The sequence below is a fragment of the Equus przewalskii genome, unplaced genomic scaffold (assembly GCF_037783145.1).
Source record: "Equus przewalskii isolate Varuska unplaced genomic scaffold, EquPr2 contig_R1837, whole genome shotgun sequence".
NCBI lineage: Eukaryota > Metazoa > Chordata > Mammalia > Perissodactyla > Equidae > Equus > Equus przewalskii.
The window spans coordinates 438,523-459,099 of record NW_027228437.1 but is presented as its reverse complement, the minus strand read 5'-3'; the positions used below and the strand labels follow the sequence as shown (position 1 = coordinate 459,099).

The following is a 20,577-nucleotide window of genomic DNA, read 5'->3' as shown; positions in this document are numbered from 1 at the left end:
CTTCTACTGTAAACTTTTATAAATGGCCTTAGTTGCCAAGTGTGGTTTTTACCATAGCAGCAGTACAACTCATGATTATTCTTTTAGTAAAACAAATGGACAAAAATTTGGTATAATATATGTCCTTTGAGAAAAAATTATAGTTAAAAATCCATGCTGTCCCATTAGGTAAATGGGAATTTTCACATATTTCTAATTCAAGCTTGGGAATAAATTTCAGAAAATAGGAAAACAACAAAAGGACAACAGTAGACATCAGAGAGATCAGAAAGCTTAATAAAGTGAGTTACTTAATTTCAATAGAGAAGATTAAACAAACCCCGGGAAATACATAGAAAGAGTAAATTCTTCTCTCACAATCTGATGAAAGAATTGAAGTTTCTGACTCTGAGGATTAGATCTCTGCAATCATGAGCACTTCTTCAGACCTAGGGCAAATGTCACTTTTATAGTACTCTTCTCAAATAATTTTTTCAGAGCCCTTTTTATGTCTTTGTTCCTGAAACTGTAGATGAAGGGGTTCAGCATGGGTGTGACCACAGTGTACATCACTGAGGCTGCTACACTTGACTGTGAGCTGTGGGTAGCAGCAGAGCTAAAGTGCACTCCTAGGCTTGTAGAATAAAATAAAAAGACAGCTGAGAGGTGAGACACACAGGTGGAAAATGCTTTATACTTCCCCTGAACTGATGAGATTCCACATATGCAGGAAACAATCTTAGAGTATGAGTAAAGGATACCAGCAAAAGGACCACTACCAAGCAGGACAGTTGCAAAATACAGCACCATGTCATTAAGTAGGGTGTCAGAACAGGCAAGTTGGATCATCTCCTTGAGTTCACAGAAAAAGTTGGGGATTTCCAAGTCTGTGCAGAAGGACAGTCGCAACACCAATAAGGTTTGCAACAAGGAATTCAGGATACTTATGGTCCAAGTAACCAGAACCAGCTGTCCACAGAGCCGAGGGTTCATGATGATCATGTAGTGCAGGGGGTGACAGATGGCCACAAACCGATCATAGGCCATCACGGTCAGGAGAAAGTCATCTAATCCTGCAAAGAATATGTAAAAAAACATCTGATAGAGGCAGCCTTCATAGGTTATGACATTGCTCTTTGTCTGTATATTCATTAGCATCTTTGGAATCGTGGTGGAGGTGAAACAGATGTCAGCAAATGACAGGTTGCAGAGGAAGAAGTACATGGGTGTGTGGAGGTGGGAGTCTGAGATGGCAGCCAGTATGATGAGCAGGTTTCCAATCACAGTGATTAGGTACATGGTGAGAAAAAGCCCAGATATGAGGGGCTGTAATTCTGGTTCCTCTGAAAGACCGAGAAGAAGAAATTCTGAAAAACGTGTTGCATTCCCCAGTTCCATGTGTTGGGAGTGACTAGCAGGAAATAAAAATAAATAAATAAATGACTGATTTTCACACAAGCAAACAGTAACCTAGGAAAAATGCTACATTTGTATTTTAGAATCAATAAATTAATTTCAATATTTTCTACATGGTCTGGTCTCCATTAGGCATCCATAGTGCTATTTCTCTTTAGCAATTCCTTTTCACTGTCTACTTGTTCTTCAAGCATAATGTATACTACTGTTTTATTAAGTATCTTTCATGCACTTGATGAATATATATAGAATATAGACCATGTTCCAATCACTTTCCAGACAATAGAATGCTGAAAAACAAAAGTGCCTACAATCTAATGAAATAAAATAAAAATAAGAATATAACAATGTGACGGTGCAGAGGTGATGATGGAGAGGAAAACATATATAAAGAAGAGAGTGGACAGGGGATGTTATTTTATATTGGACTTCAGCCAAGACCTGTAAACAAGGTGATGTTTAAACAGACCCCTGAAAGAAGAGTGAGTGGGAGATACAACATTGTCTGGGGAAGTGTGTGCCTGGCAGAAGGAACAGTCAGTGCAAATGTCCTGAGGAAGGTGGTGTTTTTAGAGACTCAATGCTCAAAATGAGCCAGCGTGTGGAAGGGAATGAGCAAGGCAGGGAGTAATGAGATGGTGCAGAGAATGATGAGGAACAAGGTGGCCTCCCTTCTAGACACAGGGAGCCCCTTGTCAACACATGCAAATCTTGCACTTTATTAATATGGTTGTAAAAGCATCCCAAGAATTTTAAAGCATCCCCTCATTAGTACCTTATCTTGATTTAATTATGGCCCCTATATTGCAAGAGTCACCTAGGGGTATATGAGTGCAGGTACTCCTGCTGTGAGGATTGCTCTCAGTTCACAAGGCTCATGCACACATGCAGACACACAGAACAGCGCACCTAGGCCTCCTCATCTGTGCTACTTCTGTGTACTTCCCCCATCCCTCACTGTTTAGGCTCTGAGTGGATATAACTCAAGCCGTCCTGATCCAGTATCTATCCCCTAAAGAATTTAGAAATGGTATCCAGATAGTCATGTCATAAGCCTCCCATGGACAATAAACTTGGAGCTCCATAATGGAATTTCCAGTTTCTGCCCTGTGTTGAAAGAAACAGAATCAATCTGTTCAATAAACATAGAGGTAGAGAAAGAAATGAAATGGGCATGAGGAACAAAAAAGATCTGATAAGCTCAGGTGGTCCCTGAGAGACTGTGAGGGAGAAAAAGCATCCTTGGTTCTGGCACCTTTCCAATCCCAGTTGCAACTGTTTTTGCCGAGCAAAAATAATGAAAGAGCAAAAGTAAATTTGTTCTAAAGGCAAAAGTATCGATAAATCTATGGTGTGAAATGCCTTACAGATTGAATACCTGGAAACTAACCAAAGAAAATAAACCAATACTTCACAAAAGGATATACACAAAAATAAAACAAAAGTGGGATATTTTTAATATCAAGGAGTAGAAGAGTTACTTTTTCTGCGCCTATTCTATAATTATTTGACCACTTGGTTTTTCTATGTTTGAATAGAAGATAAGACAAGCCCTGTGTCAGTTCTTTTATGTGGCAACTTTTCTTTGTTTTTCTTGTACTTTTGGGTATTTCGCTCGCCTTTGATAAATCCAATAGGCACACTCTAGTTCTGGTTATGGTCATTATCCAACACGCAAAGACCTCCTCAGACGATGCTCTATAAAATCTTGAATCGCCATGACAATTCCAACCTTTTATACTGAATAACTTTGTTCATATGATTTATGCCTGAGAATATTATGTCAAACACACATTTATTTCATTGCATTCTGTCTTTGATATTATATTGCAAATACCAAATGAGAAGGAACTCACCTGGTTTGTTTATGTTTACATTTTCACATTGTATGTAAATATATGCACACTTATATAGAAACAAATGTAAGTAAATGTGAAGTTATTAAAAAAAGAATGGCAGGTAGAAGGAAAACAGAGTGGTCAATATGGTTTCAAAGCAACTGTATTAAACAAAATTGAGTGTAGGATCAAAAACTAACCAAAACAAGATATTAAATGACAATAATTTAATGATATAAGCATAGGTTAATAATTAAATTGGCTAAGGCATAGACATAAAAGAATATAGTATACAATGTTTCTAGAAATTATGACAGGTTGCAGTTGCTCACTTATTATTGGTGAAATCAGGAATTAGGCTTCAGGATATAAGTACATTTACTGTACGACAAGTTTGTATTTCAATTTATTTGGAAAGACTGGATTGTTCAGTAAAAGCTGGGGAAAATGGATATCTAAGTGGAAGAAAATGAAGGTGTTCCCCTCCCTCAGTCATATTACAAAGAAATCAAGGGATATCCATACTCAGTATAAGAGTATCCAACACTTTTCAGTGAAAATCTAGAAAACTACATATTGAAGTCTACTGGTCATCTTAATAAAGAAGCTTTGTCGTCTTAATAACAGTAAGAAACTCAGATGTATGAAGACAGACATATTAATAAATGTTAAAATATTTTTATGGCATAAACGTTTTTCAAATTGTTGGTTGACAATAATTGTCAAATGTCACTTGAAAGGCTGAACATGGTACAGTAACATGCATATAATGTATAGGCATATAAAATTAATAGGCCAATCACACTGGTAATCAACTATATGACTCTTTAGGCAAACTCGGTGACAGTTTAGGAAACAACCAATAAATTCTTTCACACCCATCAGCCTGGGAAAACACCTAAAGAGCTATTACAATGATTGAGGTTAGAACTTTTAAACAGATATGAATGGAGTACTCCAACTTTTCTGGCAGAATTGTAAAGTGTTGCAACATTGGGGAAACAATCTGATGATACTTATAATTATTTAAAAAAACAGGTATTCTTTAACTCAGGGTATCTCATTGACATTCTGAGCCAGATCATTCTCTGTGATGTGATCTGTCTTGTGCATTATAGGATGTTAGAGCATCCTTGGCCTCCATCCACCTCTTTTCTGTGTGACAGCCAAGTATTTCTCCAAATATTTCCCAATATCCCCTGGGGGACAAAATCACTTTTGGTTATAACCACACTTGGAGCTTAATTCCAAAATAATTTTGTAGCATAGATATAACAATGTAATGATAAAGAATATGAAACACATGCAAGAGTAGCACAGTCACACTATGAAATATTCTGCAGCCACTTAAATAAGGAGTTGTCATTATACTAGTTGATTGGAGGCAAGTCCATGTGGTATTAGTAAGAACGATAAGAGGAGAGGAAGTTAAAAAAAAAAAGACTGCACTAAAATATAGACAGAATTTATGTTGTGCATAGGATTTTATTCATGCATTTGTATAAAAGTATATGATACAGAATCAGGAATTTTAATTGAAAATAATAACATGGAAAAAAGTCAGTGAAAATGAATTGAGGTTAAGTATAGTTGTACCAAAACAACTCTATGTAACAAAATTGAATGAAAATCTGCACCTATCATATAAAGACATAAAATATAATAATAACATCAAGATAAGTCACTAATTCAAGATTAAATTGTCGAAGAGTTGGAAATAAAATAATATAACAAGGGGTTTTCATATGTGTGTAGGGAGAAGCAGTAGCTAAGTTATAATTTCATCTTATATAAAGATATATGGATTAAAATCTTTTTATGAAAGATATTGGTTATCACTAGTCATAAGGTAAAAAATACTCTTCCTAATGATAAATGCCTTCCAAATGCCTAAGTTGATGTGAGTTTTAGAAATAGATACAATCCCAACAGCCCAAAAGCAAAATATGAAATACCAAAGATCTGAAAACAAGGCAGAAATATGTATAAAGAGTAATTTATTACTGGAAGTTTGTACCTTTTAACCCCTTCATCCATTTCAGCCACTCGCTTAACTTCCAACAGTAAAATAATTAAGTCCTGGGGATGTAAAGCACATCATGGTCCCCAGAGTTAACACAGTGCTGTGTGCTTGAAAGCTGCTAGACAAGTAGATCTTCAAAGTTCTTTCACCAGACAAAACAATTTTGTGACTATACAGGTTGATGGGAGTTTACTAGACTTGTTCTGATCATTTTGCAATATATACAAATATCTAGTCATTATGTTGTATAACTGAAACTAATATAACATTATATATTAATGCCCCTATAAAATGTTCAAAATTATGCATGCAAAAATAATAAAATATAATTGACTCCTATAAAAGAATGATTTATTATCCCTATGGATGCAAAACTTTTACTATCATTTTTATTTAAAGCAAAGATTCATAAACGAAGAGCATTGAAATCACATCTCGATTATTTCAGTGTAAAAATAAAAAATACACAGGCAATGGAGAGAACATGAAATAACTGACTGCTAGATTTGATCACACACAATTTATAAACTCCAATACATTCCCCACAAATACATCTATACATACATTAAATAACTAAATGTCACCAGCCAGTTGGTGACAGAAAGAACAATTCTTCGTTTGACAGGATGCAATCCAAATGAGGAATAAAAACACTATGACCTCACTATACAAAAGCAAAGGCCTCACAAAGACAATTTACAATAGAACAAGTAAATCGCTAATATATGCCTTCACAGGCAATGAAATAATTGTTAAGTAATGCTCATTAGCATACCCCTTTTAACCTATTAAACAGCATTTCTAATGTGAAACCCCAGAGCAAGAGAGTATACTGTGAAATGTATGTCCCACTGATGCTGCAAGGTTGTATTGGGGAGCATTCCTTGGTATGGATCATGCCCTCACTTCACTGTATGTCTGTCCGTATCAAATACCCTGTTTCTTTACTCCAGTTAACAAGACTCACACACTTATGTTCTACTATCATTTAAGTGTAAAAAATGACATTTTCCTTGCTAAGTTAGATGCCCTCCTCTCTTTTCAGCATCATAAGTAAATACTTAATTTATTAATCAAGCAAGCAAACAACCACAAAGATCTCTGGACCCAGGACTAGGTTGCATTGGCTTTCAGGTGACCTGAGGTAGATGATATTGGCTTCAGTCTCTTTGACCTCCAGCAGCATCTACCAGGCTTTCCCACTCACCTGGATGGGATCTCTGAGAGGAAGTTCTCCTCTTGGAAGTCCAAATTTCTCCCTGGATAGTTGATCATAGAGACTGAGTCTCTATCTTCAGATATGACAGCAGCAAGGGGTCAAGCACTGGTTTCCCAGGAAGATTTAGGGTGAAAAAGAAACAACCATATCCTGTCCAGTCGAAGCTTCCACACACTGAGGGACTGTAAAAGAAGAGATATTTACAGTTCCCTGTGTCTTCTTATTGGGCACATTTCCCTCCTGTTACTCTAACCTCTATGTACATGATTTCCCTTGGGGACACTGGTATGGACAGAATGGCAATTATTCCTGCTGATTAGCTGATCCTAGGAGAATAGGCTTTCAGTCAAGTGAACTCTGATTTATTACTCCTTCTCCATGAACTCTCTGTCTTCCAGGGGTCTAAACCTCTCAGTGCCTTATCACAACCCTGAGTTCAAATTTCCTCAAAAGTCTAATATTGAGGAATTTGTCCTGATAGACCTTTGGATCTTCAAAGCATAGACTTGTGGTGAGGACAAAACCCTAATATATCTAGAAAACTACTATTCTCCTCTTTACGAAGGGGGATAATTTTGTTTTTTAATATAAAAACTTGAACACTAAACTCTTTGGTTACATAATTTTGACAACATAATTAGGAATCCCATACTTACATCACAAATACAGAGATGCCATTTAGTCCCTCATTATAAAAATGTTTATTAATTATGAGACACATATTCTAGTTTTGTACATTTAAAGTATGGTCTGATTTAATTTTTCCAAAAGTTAAATGTATGAGGTAATACTTTTATGAACTAATTCTTCATCGTGGAATTGTGCATCCTATAATGCACAAGACAGATCAGAAGGATTCTATGTTCTGCTTAAAGGTATAAACCAAGTGAGGGATGGAGTCTTGATTGGAATTTTGTCAGGATGCTTCTAGTTCTCAAACACTGGGGCAGTAGTTTTCAACCAGAAATAATTCTCCCCTGCAAATGCCTGGCAATATCTGAATGGACGCTGCTAAACACCTGTAATACACAGGTTAGCACCTTGCACAAATAATTATCCAACCCCAAATGTCAGCAGTAAGAAGGTGAGAAACCTGTTCTACACCAGCAGTTCTCTAATCGTTGTGCGTATACCAAGTTTGTACTTCAAATGGGAATTCTGATTCATCAGGTCTCTAGTGCGCCCAGGGGCTCTGTATTTCTAACAGGTTCCCAGGTGGTACTGATGCTGCAGTTCCTGGTCTGTGAATCAGTTTGAGTAGGAAGGCTGTGTTCCTGTGTTAAGTCAAGTGTAGGTAGTTTTAGGTCTTCTCCACCAAGAAACTTCTGAGTACGTAATTTTGAATGATAAGTTTTTCACTCATGCTATAGGGAGTCATAAATTCTGTGTTTTATTTTTTTATATAGGAGCTCTTGAGTGACATCAAATAGTATATATCTGAAAAAGACTTTGTAGTAGGTAGAATGAGGGCCTTAAATGATGTCCACATTCTAATCCCAAGAACTTTTGAATATTACAAAAGTTAGCTTACAAAGCAAGGGGAATTAAGCTAGCAGATGAAATAAGGTGGCTAATTGCTGATCTTTTCTTTTAAAAATGATTTATTTTAATTGAGGTCACATTGGTTTATAACATCATAAATTTCAGGTGTACATCATTATATTTTGATTTCTCCATAGACTATGTCATGTTCACCACCCAAAGACTAATTACCATCAATCATCATACATGTGTGCTCTATTACCCCTTTCACCCTCTACCCTCCCCCACTTCTTCTCTAGTAACAACCAATACAATCTCTGTAACTATGTGTTTGTTTGTTGTTGTTGCTGTTGTTTACATATTCCACTTATGAGTGAAATAATATGGTATTTGACTTTCTGCATCTGATTTATTTCACTTAGCATAATATGCATAAGGTCCATCCATGTTGTTGCTAATGGCAAGGTTTCATCTTTTTTGTGGCTAAGTAGTATTCCATTGCCACATCTTCTTTATCCATTCTTCCACTCATGGGCACTTAGGTTGTTTCCAACTTGGCAGTTGTGAACAATGATGCAATGAACAAAAGGGTGCAAATGTCTTTTTGACTTAGTGTTTTTGTGTTCTTTGGATAAATATCAAGAATTAGAGTAGCTAGATCGTATGTTAGTTCTGTTCTTTAACATCTTTTCATGTGTCTGTTGGCCATATGTATATTTTCTCTGGAAAAATGTTCATATCCTTAGCCCATTTTTTAATTGGGTTACTTGTTTTTGGTTCTTGAGTTGTATAAGTTCTTTTTATGTTTTGGATATTAACCCCTTATCAGATATGTGATTTGCAAATATCTTCTCCCAATTGTTACATCATCTTTATGTTCTGTTGATTGTTTCCTTTGCTGTGAAAAAGGTTTTTAGTTTGATGTAGTCCCATTTCTTCATATTTTCTTTTGTTTCCCTTGCCTGAGGAGGTATGATCTTCAAAGAGATACTGTTAAGACTGATGTCAAAGAGCATACTGCCTATGTTTTCTTCTAGGATTTTTATGGTTTCAGGTCTTACATTCAAGGTTTTAATCCATTTTCCATTAATTTTTGTGTAAGGTGTAAGATGGTCTACTTTCATTCTTTGGCTTGTGTCCATTCAGTTTACCCAACACCATTTATTGAAGAGACTTTCCTTTTTCCATCACATGTTCTCAGCTCCCTTGTCAAAAATTAGCTGTCCACAGATGTGTGGGTTTATTCCTGGGCTCTTGATTCTGTTCCATTATTCCGTGTGTCAGGTTTTGTGTCAGTATGATGCTGTTTGGATTACTGTAGCTTTGTATTATATTTTGAAATCAAGGCATGTGTTGACTCCAGCTTTGTTCTTTCTTCCCAGGATTCCATTGGCTATTTGGAGTCTTTTGTTGTTCCTTAGAAACTTTGGGATCTTTTTTCTATTTCCATCAAAAATGTTGTTGGGACTGTGATAGGGATTGTATTGAATCTGTAGATTACTTTAGGAAGTATGGACACTTTAAATCTGTTAATTCTTCCAATCTATGAGCACAGAATATATTTCCATTTCTTTGTGTCTTCTTTGAGTTCTGTCAACAATGTTTTCTAGTTTTCATGTACAGGGCTTTCACCTCTTTGGTTAAATTTATTCCTATGCATTTTATTCTTTTTTATTATTGTAAATGGGATTGCATTATTGATTTATTGTTCTGTTATTTCATTGTTATTTCTATATACTTATAGAAATACAAGTAATTTTTGTGTTTTGATTTTGCACCCTGCAACTTTACCGTATTCATTTATTATAGCTAATAGTTTTCTGGTGGATTCCTTAGGTTCTTTTATATATAAAATCACTTCATCTGCAAATAGTGACAATTTGACTTCTTCCTTTGCAATTTGGATCAGTTTTATTCTTTTCTTCTACTGATTGCTCTGGATAAGACCTCCAGTAATATATTAAGTAAGAATGGCAAAAGTAGGCTTCTTTGTCCTGTTTCTGTTCTTAAAGGGATAATTTTCAGCTTTTCACCATTGACTATGCTGTTGGCTGTGGGTTTGTCACATATGGTCTTTATTATGTTGAGGTAATTTCCTTCTATACACAGTTTATTCAGAGTTTTTAGTAAATAAATGCTGTATCTTGTTGAATGCTTTTTCTGCATCTATTGAGATAATAATGTTATTTTTACTCTTCATTTTGTTAATTCGGTGTATCATGTTGACTGATTTGCAGATGGTGAACCATCCCTGCATCCCTGGATTAAATCCCACATAATCATGTTGTATGATCTCTTTAATGTAATATTATGTTTGACTTGTTAGTATTTTTTGAGGATTTGTGCATCTATGTTCATCAGTGATATTTGCCTATAATTTTCCTTTTTTAGGTGTATTCCTTAATCTCTTTTTATCTAGATACGTATTTTTAGTACTTTTTTCTTTTGACTTTCATACTAAATGTATGGATGGTTGATCCACTATTTTTACTGTATATGTGCCTTTATCATTGATTTTTTCTTTGATATTTTTCTTATTCCTATTTGTGATATTTTCTTTTCCACTTAAATAAGCCCCCTTAACATTTCTTGTAAGGATGTTTTAGTGGTGATAAACTCCTGTAGTTTTTCCTTGCCTGGACAACTCTTTTGTGTGCATGTGAGGAAGATTGGCCCTGAGCTAATATCTGTTGCCAATCCTCCTCTTTTTGCTTGAGGAAGACCATTGCTGAGCTAACATCTGTGCCAATCTTCCTCTATTTCATGTGGGGCACCCCACAGCATGGCTTGACAAGTGGTGCTAGGTCTAAGCCTGGGATCTGAATCTGTGAACCCTGGGCTGCTGAAGTGGAGCTCATGAACTTGACCGCTATGCCAACGGGCTGGCCCAGCCCAGACAACTCTTTATGTCTTCTTCCATTCTTAATGATAACCTTGCCAGGTAGAATATTCTTGGCTGCAGTTTTTTTTTTCTCTTTCAGCACTTTGAATATATTGTGCTGTTCCCATGTAGCCTGTAAGATTTCTGCTGGGAAGTCAGCTAGTAGCCTTAGGGGTTTCTTTTGTATGTAATTTGTTGCTTTTCATTTGGAGTTTTTAGGATTCTCTCCATATCTTTAACTCTCAACATCTTAAGATGTCTTAGTGTGGGCCTCTTTGGGTTCATCTTGTTTGGTGCTCTCTGCTTCCTGTACCTAGATGTCTCTTTCCTTCCTCTGGTTAGAGAGGTTTTCATCCATCATTTCTTCAAATATGTTCTCTGCCCCATTGTCTCTCTCTTCTTTTTCTACACCTGTAATAAGGATGTTAGTATAATTGATCTTGTCCCAGAGGTCCCTTAGACTGTCCTCATTTTTAAAATTCTTTTTTATGTTCAGCTTGGGTGATTTCCTCTACTCTTTCATCCAGATCACTCATCCATTCTTCTATGTCATATATTCTGCTATTGATTCCTTCTAGTGAATTTTTCATTTCCATTACTGTATTCTTCATTTCTGATTGGTTCTGTTTATAATTTCCATTTTTTTGTTGAAGTTATTACTGTGTTCATCTATTCTTCTCCCAAGATCAGTGAGCATACTTAAGATTATTAGTTTTTCCTCTTTAGCAGTAGATTGTCTCTGTTTTGTTTAGTTATTTTTCTGAGGGTTTGTCATGTTCCCTTATTTGGAATACCTTCCTTTATCCCCTCACCTTGCCTACTTCTCTGTGCTTATATATATGTTTTAAATCAGCTATATCTTCCAATCCTGGAAATTTGTCCTTATGTAAGAGATGCCTTATTATGGGGCCCAGCAGTGAGCTTCCCTCTCATCACCTGTTTCAAATATTCCAGGAGTGTCCTATGTGTGGGCTACATGTACCATTTTTTTGTGGAGAGGTTGTTCTTGCTGCAGGCACATGAGTAGGCTAGGCTTACCCCCAGGCTGGCTGGTTGTAAAGCTCAGCTGTAAATGGCTGCAATGATTGTTTTATTGGGTGGGGCAAGTGCTAACATGGCTGGCTGCAAGGTCTAATAACACACAACTACTGCTGTTTTTTCTCTAGAGTTAGGCTCCCAGTTGGGCTGGTTGCTAGGCTCAGGGCCTCACAATTGCTGCAGGCCTCCATTGTGGCTCTTTGTGGAGCACAGCTGCTGTTGTTTCTCTCATGAGTGCAGATGGGTTGGGCTGGCCCCAGGTGGGGCAGCACACAACATTTTCAAGCATTTAAAGGCAGGAAAGATGCCCTGTGTGGCTTATTGAGATGGCCAGCATCATAAGTTTTCTTTGGCTGACATGCCTGAATGCCCATGGGTCCACACACCTGTCAACATAGGCCCACCATCCATGCAAGCCCCACCTAGGTGGACTCACTTGTCCTGCTGCAGAAGTCACACACACCCTGCCTATGTGGGTGCACAAATTTGCTGTGGGCTTGCTTGTGGACCGGAATTGTTCCTAGGGTGGGCTGACTGTGCTTGATTGAATCTTTGCTCTAGTGGGTGGGGCAAAACCTTGCACTAACAGGCTAGAGGAAGGAATCCAATAGCACCTTCCAGTGTCTGTGTCAACATGACTGAACTAAGTCACAATAATGGCTGTCACCAGTGTCTGGGTCCATGGGGGGTGGTGAAACAGCTGACTCCAGCCTCTCTGAGATTCACTCAGAGCTTAGAAATTGAGTCACTTGCACCAAAAGACTATAGAATTTTATTGTGTTTTTGTGTTCATTTCCAGAATGGGTGACTCTGTGAGTGAGATCTTTAAAAGCAGGTTTTTCTTTCTCTGATGTTTGATAGTTTTTCTGGGGATGTTCCTCATTTGTTTTCAAAGCCAGGTATTATAGGATCTTGCCTTGGTTGTGCTGAATCTTAAGTATGGAATGCCTATTGTGGCACAGAACCCTTGCTTAGATCCCTCCACTCCTCTAGGGAAAGCTTTGTACCTTTGAGATTGCTCCTGGTCACAAAGTGGCACAATTAGGATGTGTTTTTTTCCTCAGCAAAAGTATGTTTCTGCCTTTTCCACTCTGTCAATGTTGTCCATTTTTGTGATGGCCCTTTTTATCCAGTTTCCATATCTCTTGCAGATGAAATTTTTCCACAGCTAGTTGTAGATTTGTTGTGTCCATGGTAGGAGGTGTGTTCAGAGTCCTCCTATGCCACCATCTTCCCAGAATCTAAAGCAATTGTTGACTTTGATATAAGATTAGCCTGGATTATCCAGGTTGGACCAATGTAATCAAAGTGTCCTCTAAGCATGGAAAGAGAGGAAGAAGAATTGGAATCTGATAGACGTTTGAAAATACTATGTAGCTGGATGTGAAGATGGAGGAAGGGCCATGAACTGAGGAATGCAGGTGGTCACCAGAAAGTGAAATAGGAAAGGGAATGCATTCTCTCCTGGAGCATCCAGAAGGATCACAGTCTAGCAGACATCATGATTTTAGCACAGTGAGACCCATTTCAACCTTCTGGCATTCTAGAATTTTAAGACAGAAATTTGTTTGTTTTAAGCCACTAGTGTAGCAATTTGCTACAGCAACAAAATAAATGTAATACAGGCATTCATCCAATCAAATATTGTTTGTAGGAAGTGATTGCAAGCCTTTCAATTTATTCAGTGAGCTTCCCTTAGATAAAGAAATTTTGTGTTGAAATCCTGTCATGTAGAAGAAGAAACTTAAAATAAATTTTGAGGTATTTGGCCCCCTTACCTGATACAGAGATTTTCCCACTGCATAAATGGAAATATGGTTTTATTTTTGAGGTCTTTGGTGATTTAAGATTGGAAAAGTAGTTCATTATTAAAATTAAGGTCACTCATTATACTTTAAATCTCTGTGTCAAAACTTCTACATTCTTTCTGTTCTATGTTAATTCACATGTTCATTCTTTTCATTTCTATCCCATGCAAATTTCTCTCAGATTTTCTTTCAACACAAGAGATGGGATTTAAATAATTCTACGTGTGTGTACATATATGTATGTGAGTGTGTTTATACAAAAATTATACAAATGCACACACACATATACAATGACATACTCTTGAACGTGAACATTTTATTTGGACTCAACAAAGTATTTCTACACATTTTATTTATTCCTCCAACATTCATCTGAATTTAGGGTAAATCTCACATTATCTTCAGAAATAAGGAAATTGGGGCTCAGGTGATTACATTTTGTTATGATGGCATAACAAAGCAGTTAAACATTACTGTACATCTTTTTGAATTATATGTAAAAGGAATCATGTACTATATACTCAATTTTTGTATGATTCCTTTATTTTAAAAAATATGCTTTAAATATGTGCAATTTATTTTGTGTAATTATACTCCAGTGAATCAGTTAAGATTTTAAAATTTTTGCTGGTGCATGGCTCAGGGTAGGATCTAGGGCACATGTAGCTGAGTCATGCCTAAAAGTGGGGAGAGATATCTCTTCTAACTGGGACGAAAGAAAAATGTCTTATATGAATATAGGAACAGTGGAATTAAAATAAAGTAATTAACATTTGACAAACCCATTTTTCAATAAACTAAAGACTAATCTTCAGATACAAAAGGAGTGGAATGAATGAAAGTGGATTAAGACAGAAGAGCACTACAACTGCACACATTACGGATTCTCCTTAGAAACACAATAAAAGACTGCCAGCTGACAATAAGCCTGTGAGGAGGTCATCAGCACTCAGAATAACTTCTCATCATATGTTTTCATTTGAGAATAAATGCATTATATTAAACCATTTGCTTTTAGTATGACTTGTTATACAGCAACAGCTAACTGATACAATAATCGAAGTGAACAAAACTGAAGGAAATTGTAATAATCTGTTACTTCACATTCTAGACATTTGTTCTGATGTTTGAAGATAGCATTCATGACCACTCTGTTGTTCAAGTTTACTTCATATAATTCTATTAAAATGTGACTCTATTGAGGTTCTCCAATAAGGAACCAGAGAGGTTGAAAGGATATGCAGATTTGTACAAAACCCATGACTCTGACTCACAGGATCAGACATGAATTCAAGGTCTCTAGTGGGTCATCCTTTGATCACTTATATATATATATATATATATATATAATCATTTGTATATATTACATTACATAAAGGACATATATAATAGATGATGTTGATATTGTTCATTCACTACCCATTTAATGTTTATGACAAAATTTAGGATGAGGGGAGGTATTCATTTAGAGCAATGGAAGGAAATATATTTGTAGGTGATAATGGAAGTTCTCAAGCAGAATTAGGAAGTAATTCAATAGAAAACACAATTACACATAACAATCCTGAACTTCAGTGATAAACTGCTTTAATATTGGTATAGATACCAATATTACATACTTTAATAAGTAAATGTACACCAGAAAAATAGTTCACATAGTAATAAACTTATAACTTAACATTTTGCTTTGTCATACTTAAGGTGATATCTGACTGTAAGACCATATTAAGTTAAACTATTTATTGAAATTTTTCTTCCCACATGGATTACAATTGGAGACGTGTATCTAATTATCAGTTTTACCAGTGACTGTGGTAGTGTGAACACTGAGCTAAATAAGAGAACAGGGTCCTACTGAAAGAATAACACCCAATGATCTGTTAAAAAACGCTAAAATTAAAGTCCATATTTTCAAGAAGAGCAGCTACTGTAGTGATACGAAGGAATGATGTACAAAAAAGTGATAAACTGTGGTCTCATATTTTCCTCTCCTATGAAATTATATATATGGCCTTGGTTGCCAAGTGTAGTGTTTTTTCCCCATAGGAGTAGCACAAGTCATGATTATTCTTTTTTTAATACAAAATAAAAATTACTCAATATTACATACTTCATTTCAGAAGAAATTATTCTTAAGAAATCCATGCAGTCTCATGAGGTAGATGAGAATTTCCAAGTGTTTTTTCTGAGGTTGGAAATCTATTAGGGAGAATAGGAAAAGAACAAACAAAAAGACCCAGTTAGGTATCAGATAGGAGAAAGGTTAATAAACTGAGTTACGCAAATTGTATAAAGAAGTTGAAATCAAAGAAGCAGAAACATCAGGAAATAAATAGAAGGAGTAAATTCTACTCTCACAATCTGATCAAAGAAACACAATATCTGGCTCTGAGGCTTTAAGCCTTGCTATCATGTGCATCAGTCCAAAGACAATTGGTCCTTTTATAACTTCCTCTTTAAAGAATATTTTCAGAGACATTTTTCTGTTTTCATTCCTGAGACTGTAATAAGGAGGTTAGCATGGGTGTGGTCACATTGTACACCACTGAGGTTATTTACATTGAGTTTGAGCTGTAGGTGGTAGGAGAGCTAACGTATACTCCTAGGCTTGAACAATAAAATAAGGAGAAAACTGAGAGGTGAGATTCACCAGTGGAAAATGCTTTGTGCTTCCCCTGAGCTGATGAGATTCCACAAATGGAAGAAAGTATATTAGTGTATGAGTAAACGATTCCAGCCAGGGGACAACCAATCAGTAGCCCAGCTCCAAAATACGTCACCATATTCTTAAGAAAGGTGTCAGAATGGATGAGTTGGCCCGCCTGTTTGATTTCATAGGAAAAGGGGAGTTGTGTGTCTGCGCAGAAGGACAGCTACAAACCATTGAACACTGTAACAAGGAATGAAGAATACTCATAGTTTAGGACACAAGAAGCAGCCATTCACACAATTGTTTGTCCATGGGGATAACATAATGCAGTGGGTAACAGATGGCCAAAAATCAGTCATAGACCTTTACAGTCAAAGTATAGTTGTCGAATCCTGCAAGGGGTAGGAAAAAATACATCTGAGTGATGCAGCCTGTGTAGGCCATAACTTTGTTCTCTGTCTGCGTATTCACCAGCATCTTTTGGGTGGTGATGGAGATGAAACAGATATCTACAAAGAACAGGTGGGAGACAAAGAAGTATATGGAGGTTTGAAGATGAGAGACTGAGCAGATGACTAGGATGATAAGCAGGTTTCCAAACATAGTGATCAGGAACATGAAGAGGAAAAGCCCAAATATGAGGTGCTGAAATTCTGATTTCTCTGAAAATCCCAGAAGAAATTCTGAAACTCCTGTAAGGTTCCACGATTCAATGTGTTGGAGGTGACTACCAGTTCACAGAAGAAAATGAGTAAATTTTACATGAACAAGCATTAGCACCCTAGCATAAATGCTACCAATTATATTTTAGGGTCAAAAATTAATTTTAATATATGTGTATGGTTTGGTCCCCTTTTGGACATCCCTAGCACCATTTCTCATTAGAAATTTCTTTTCTACTTGCTGTTATTCAAGCATAATGTATACTATGTCTTAGTATATTTTTTTATTTCTTTGAGGAATCCATATTAAGTGTAAACAATATACCAGGTATTGTATAGGAAATGAACATAGGGTGCTGAAACGCAAAAGTTCCTACAATTCAACGATGGAGAGAGAATATAAGCAAATAAAAATAATCAAATAACATGTAATCTGATAATGGGATCTATGAAGAAAAGGAAAGCAGGTATAATGGAGAAAGAGGATGGGGCATTATTTTTTTAAAAGTATTTTTCTTTTTTTTTTGAAGGTTTTCTTTTTTAAGGCATGCTTTTTCTTGCTTAGGAAGATTGGCCCTGAGCTAACATCTGTTGCCAATCTTCTTCTTTTCCTTTCCAAAGCCCCAGTACATAGTTGTATATTCTAGTTGTATGTCATTCTAGTTCTTCCATGTGGGATACTGCCACAGCATGGCCTGAGGAGCAGTTCTAGGTCTGTGGTCAGCATCTGAACCAGTGAATCCTGGAATGCCAAAGCAGAGTACGTGAACTTAACCACTCAGGCATGGGGCCAGTCTATGCCTCCTTTAATTCAGCATATTTCACATTTCAACATGTGCAGTTTATTGCATATCCTTATACTCCAATAAATTATTTAAAAGGAAAAAATCTAATAATTCATGACTCAAGGTAGGATCAAGAGCACAGGTAGCTATTTCACACTTTAACGGGAGTGGGAAATGCATGTTTTAACTGGGTCGAAAGCAAAATATCATGTATGGATATAAAAAGAATGGGATTAAATTAGACAAATCACATTTGAAAGCTCACTTTTTTGGTAAAGTAGATTAACCTGCATTTATAAGTAGAGTAAATTGACAGAAACTACTTCAAGACAGAGGTGCACTATAGCCTCAAACAACATCATAGGTGAGCTACAGACACACAACATAAAGATCCAGAGCTGACTACAAACTCATGAGTATCCAAGCCAAGATCAGAACAGCTCCCTATCTTATAATCCCATTTGATAATAAAGGCATTATGATAAGTCATTGGACTTCAGAAAACTTGTTGTGCAGCCATAGCTAACTGATACAATAATAAAAGCAGACAGCACTGAGTGTTATTTTAATAATCTGCTGCTTCTTATTTTTGGCATATGTTCTGATATTAGAGACAGCATTCATGATTATTTCAAGTTTATTTCAAATATCTGTATTAAGCGGCTATATTGAGGTTCTGTTCCAGAGAACTTGGAGAGGTTGAAAGGACATGGATATTTATGTTGAAAAAATGCAGACCTTGAAACACACGACTGAGGAGAAATTCATGCTTCGTTTTCAGTCATCCTCTGACATGAATATTGAAGAGATTTCTGAGCATGAAGGAGATATGAAATGGATGACCTTGATACTGTTCATTCACTGTCCCTTTAGTGGTTATAACGAAATTTAGAAAAGTGGAGATATTTTGTTTAGAGCAATAGATGAATCACAATTTTAGGAAGCTTAAAATTTTTCAAACAGTGAAAAAGAATATGCTTCCATAAAAGACATAAATATACCAACTACTCATTCACCCAAATGCATAAAATGCTGCACACGTGGATACAAATCTTCCATAGTTCAATGCAGTAGAGGTACTAGATGAAGAAGAAATATTTTGCATGTAATAAAATAGGTGATTTACAATTTTTCTTCCTCATATTTAAGATTATCTCTCACTCTAGACCATATTAGGTCAATTTGTTTATTCAAACTTCTCTTTCCATGTAAAATCCACTCAACGGTATATATTTGATAACCATCTTTTGTCAGTGACTATGATAGGCATTGTGGAACTAAGTGCTGAGCAACAGAATAAAACAAGGAGACCAGTTATAAAACACATAGCATCTTAGAGTCTACATTAACACTAACAGAAGTTAATGTATTAAAATAGAAAATATTTATAGACAAAGTAAAAACTGCAGTTTCAGAATTTCCTCTGCAATAAAATTATATTTGTTGTCAAGTGTACATTTTCCCACATGAGTAATATGATTCATGACTAGTCTTTCAGGAAAGCTAGAGAAAAATTACTTGGGATGATATACATCATTTGAGAAAAATATTTTTTTAAGAAACCCATATTGCCCTATGAAATAAATAAGAAATTCCAAATATTTTGGAACCAATTTTGGAAATAACTTTGAGAAAGTAGGAAAATGGGAAATAGAGAAAATTGTCTATATATCATACAGAGCATAAAGAGTAATAAAGACAGCCACTTAAATTATATAGAGACATTGAAGTCAAAGAAAAGTGTATTTCAGGATATAAATAGAGCAAGTTCTAGTCTCATAATCTGTTCAAAGAATATAAATTTTTGGATCTGAGCTTTGAGCTCTGCAATCAATGGTATTTCTTCAGCCCTATGACAATTGGCTCTTTTACAGCTGTTATCCCAAAGAATATGTTCAGAGCCCCTTTTATACCTTTGTTCCTCAGTCTGTAGATAAAGGGGTTCAGCATGGGTGTGTGCTTCACTGTGTACCACAGTGTACTTTACTGAGGCTGTTGCACCGGTGTGTGAGCTGTTGGTAGGAGCTGAGTTAAGCCTCACTCCTAGACTTGTACAGTAAAATAATGAGACACTGAGAGGTAAGATGCACAGGTGCAAAAGGCTTTATACTTACCCTGAGCTGATGAAATTCCACATTTGGAGGAAACTATCTTAGAGTAAAGGATACCAGCTGGAGTTCCACCACCCAGCAGCACTTTGGGAAAATACATCACTATGTCATTAAGATGGCACCAGAAGAAGCATGCCAGACCTCCTGAATGAGTTCACAGAAAAAGTGGGGGATTTACTTGTCAGTACAAGACAGCTGCAACACCATTAAGCTTTGTAACAAGGACTTAAGGACACTCATGATCCAGGACACTGGAACCAGCAGTCAACAGATATGGGAGTTCATGATCACTGCTGTGCAGGGAGTGGTAGATGCCCACAAGCCAGTCAGAGGCCATGACGAACAGGATAAAGTCATCCAACTCTGCACAGAATATGAAAAAATGTATCTGGGTGATACAGCCTGCATATGTAATTAGATTTCTCTATGTCTGTATATTCACCAGCATCTTTAGGACAGTGGCGGAGGTGAAGACAGCGTATGTTATCCAGTTTTACTGAGAAATTCTTTCATGCATTTGAGGAAGATATTATGAGTGCTGCCCATCTTCTAGGCAAAGGATATAGAGTGCTGAGAAAGAAAAGTCCAAACAATGGAGATAGACTGTAAATAAAGACATAAAAAAAATCCTATGCCATGTCAGTTGGTGACAGGTACTGTGAAGGAAATGAAGCAGGCAGAAAAG

At 36.3% G+C, this 20,577-nt stretch overlaps 1 protein-coding gene and 1 pseudogene across 1 annotated transcript; both read right to left on the bottom strand.

Annotated features, from left to right (window-relative positions):
* Positions 1-408: 408 nt before the first annotated feature.
* On the bottom strand, positions 409-1,377 carry LOC139081363 (olfactory receptor 7A17-like). Its single transcript, XM_070606868.1, has one exon. The coding sequence runs from the start codon at positions 1,375-1,377 to the stop codon at positions 409-411; it is 969 nt and encodes a 322-aa protein (XP_070462969.1).
* An 18,234-nt stretch (positions 1,378-19,611) lies between these two features.
* LOC139081362 (olfactory receptor 7A10-like) lies at positions 19,612-20,370 on the bottom strand (annotated as a pseudogene).
* Positions 20,371-20,577: the final 207 nt, after the last annotated feature.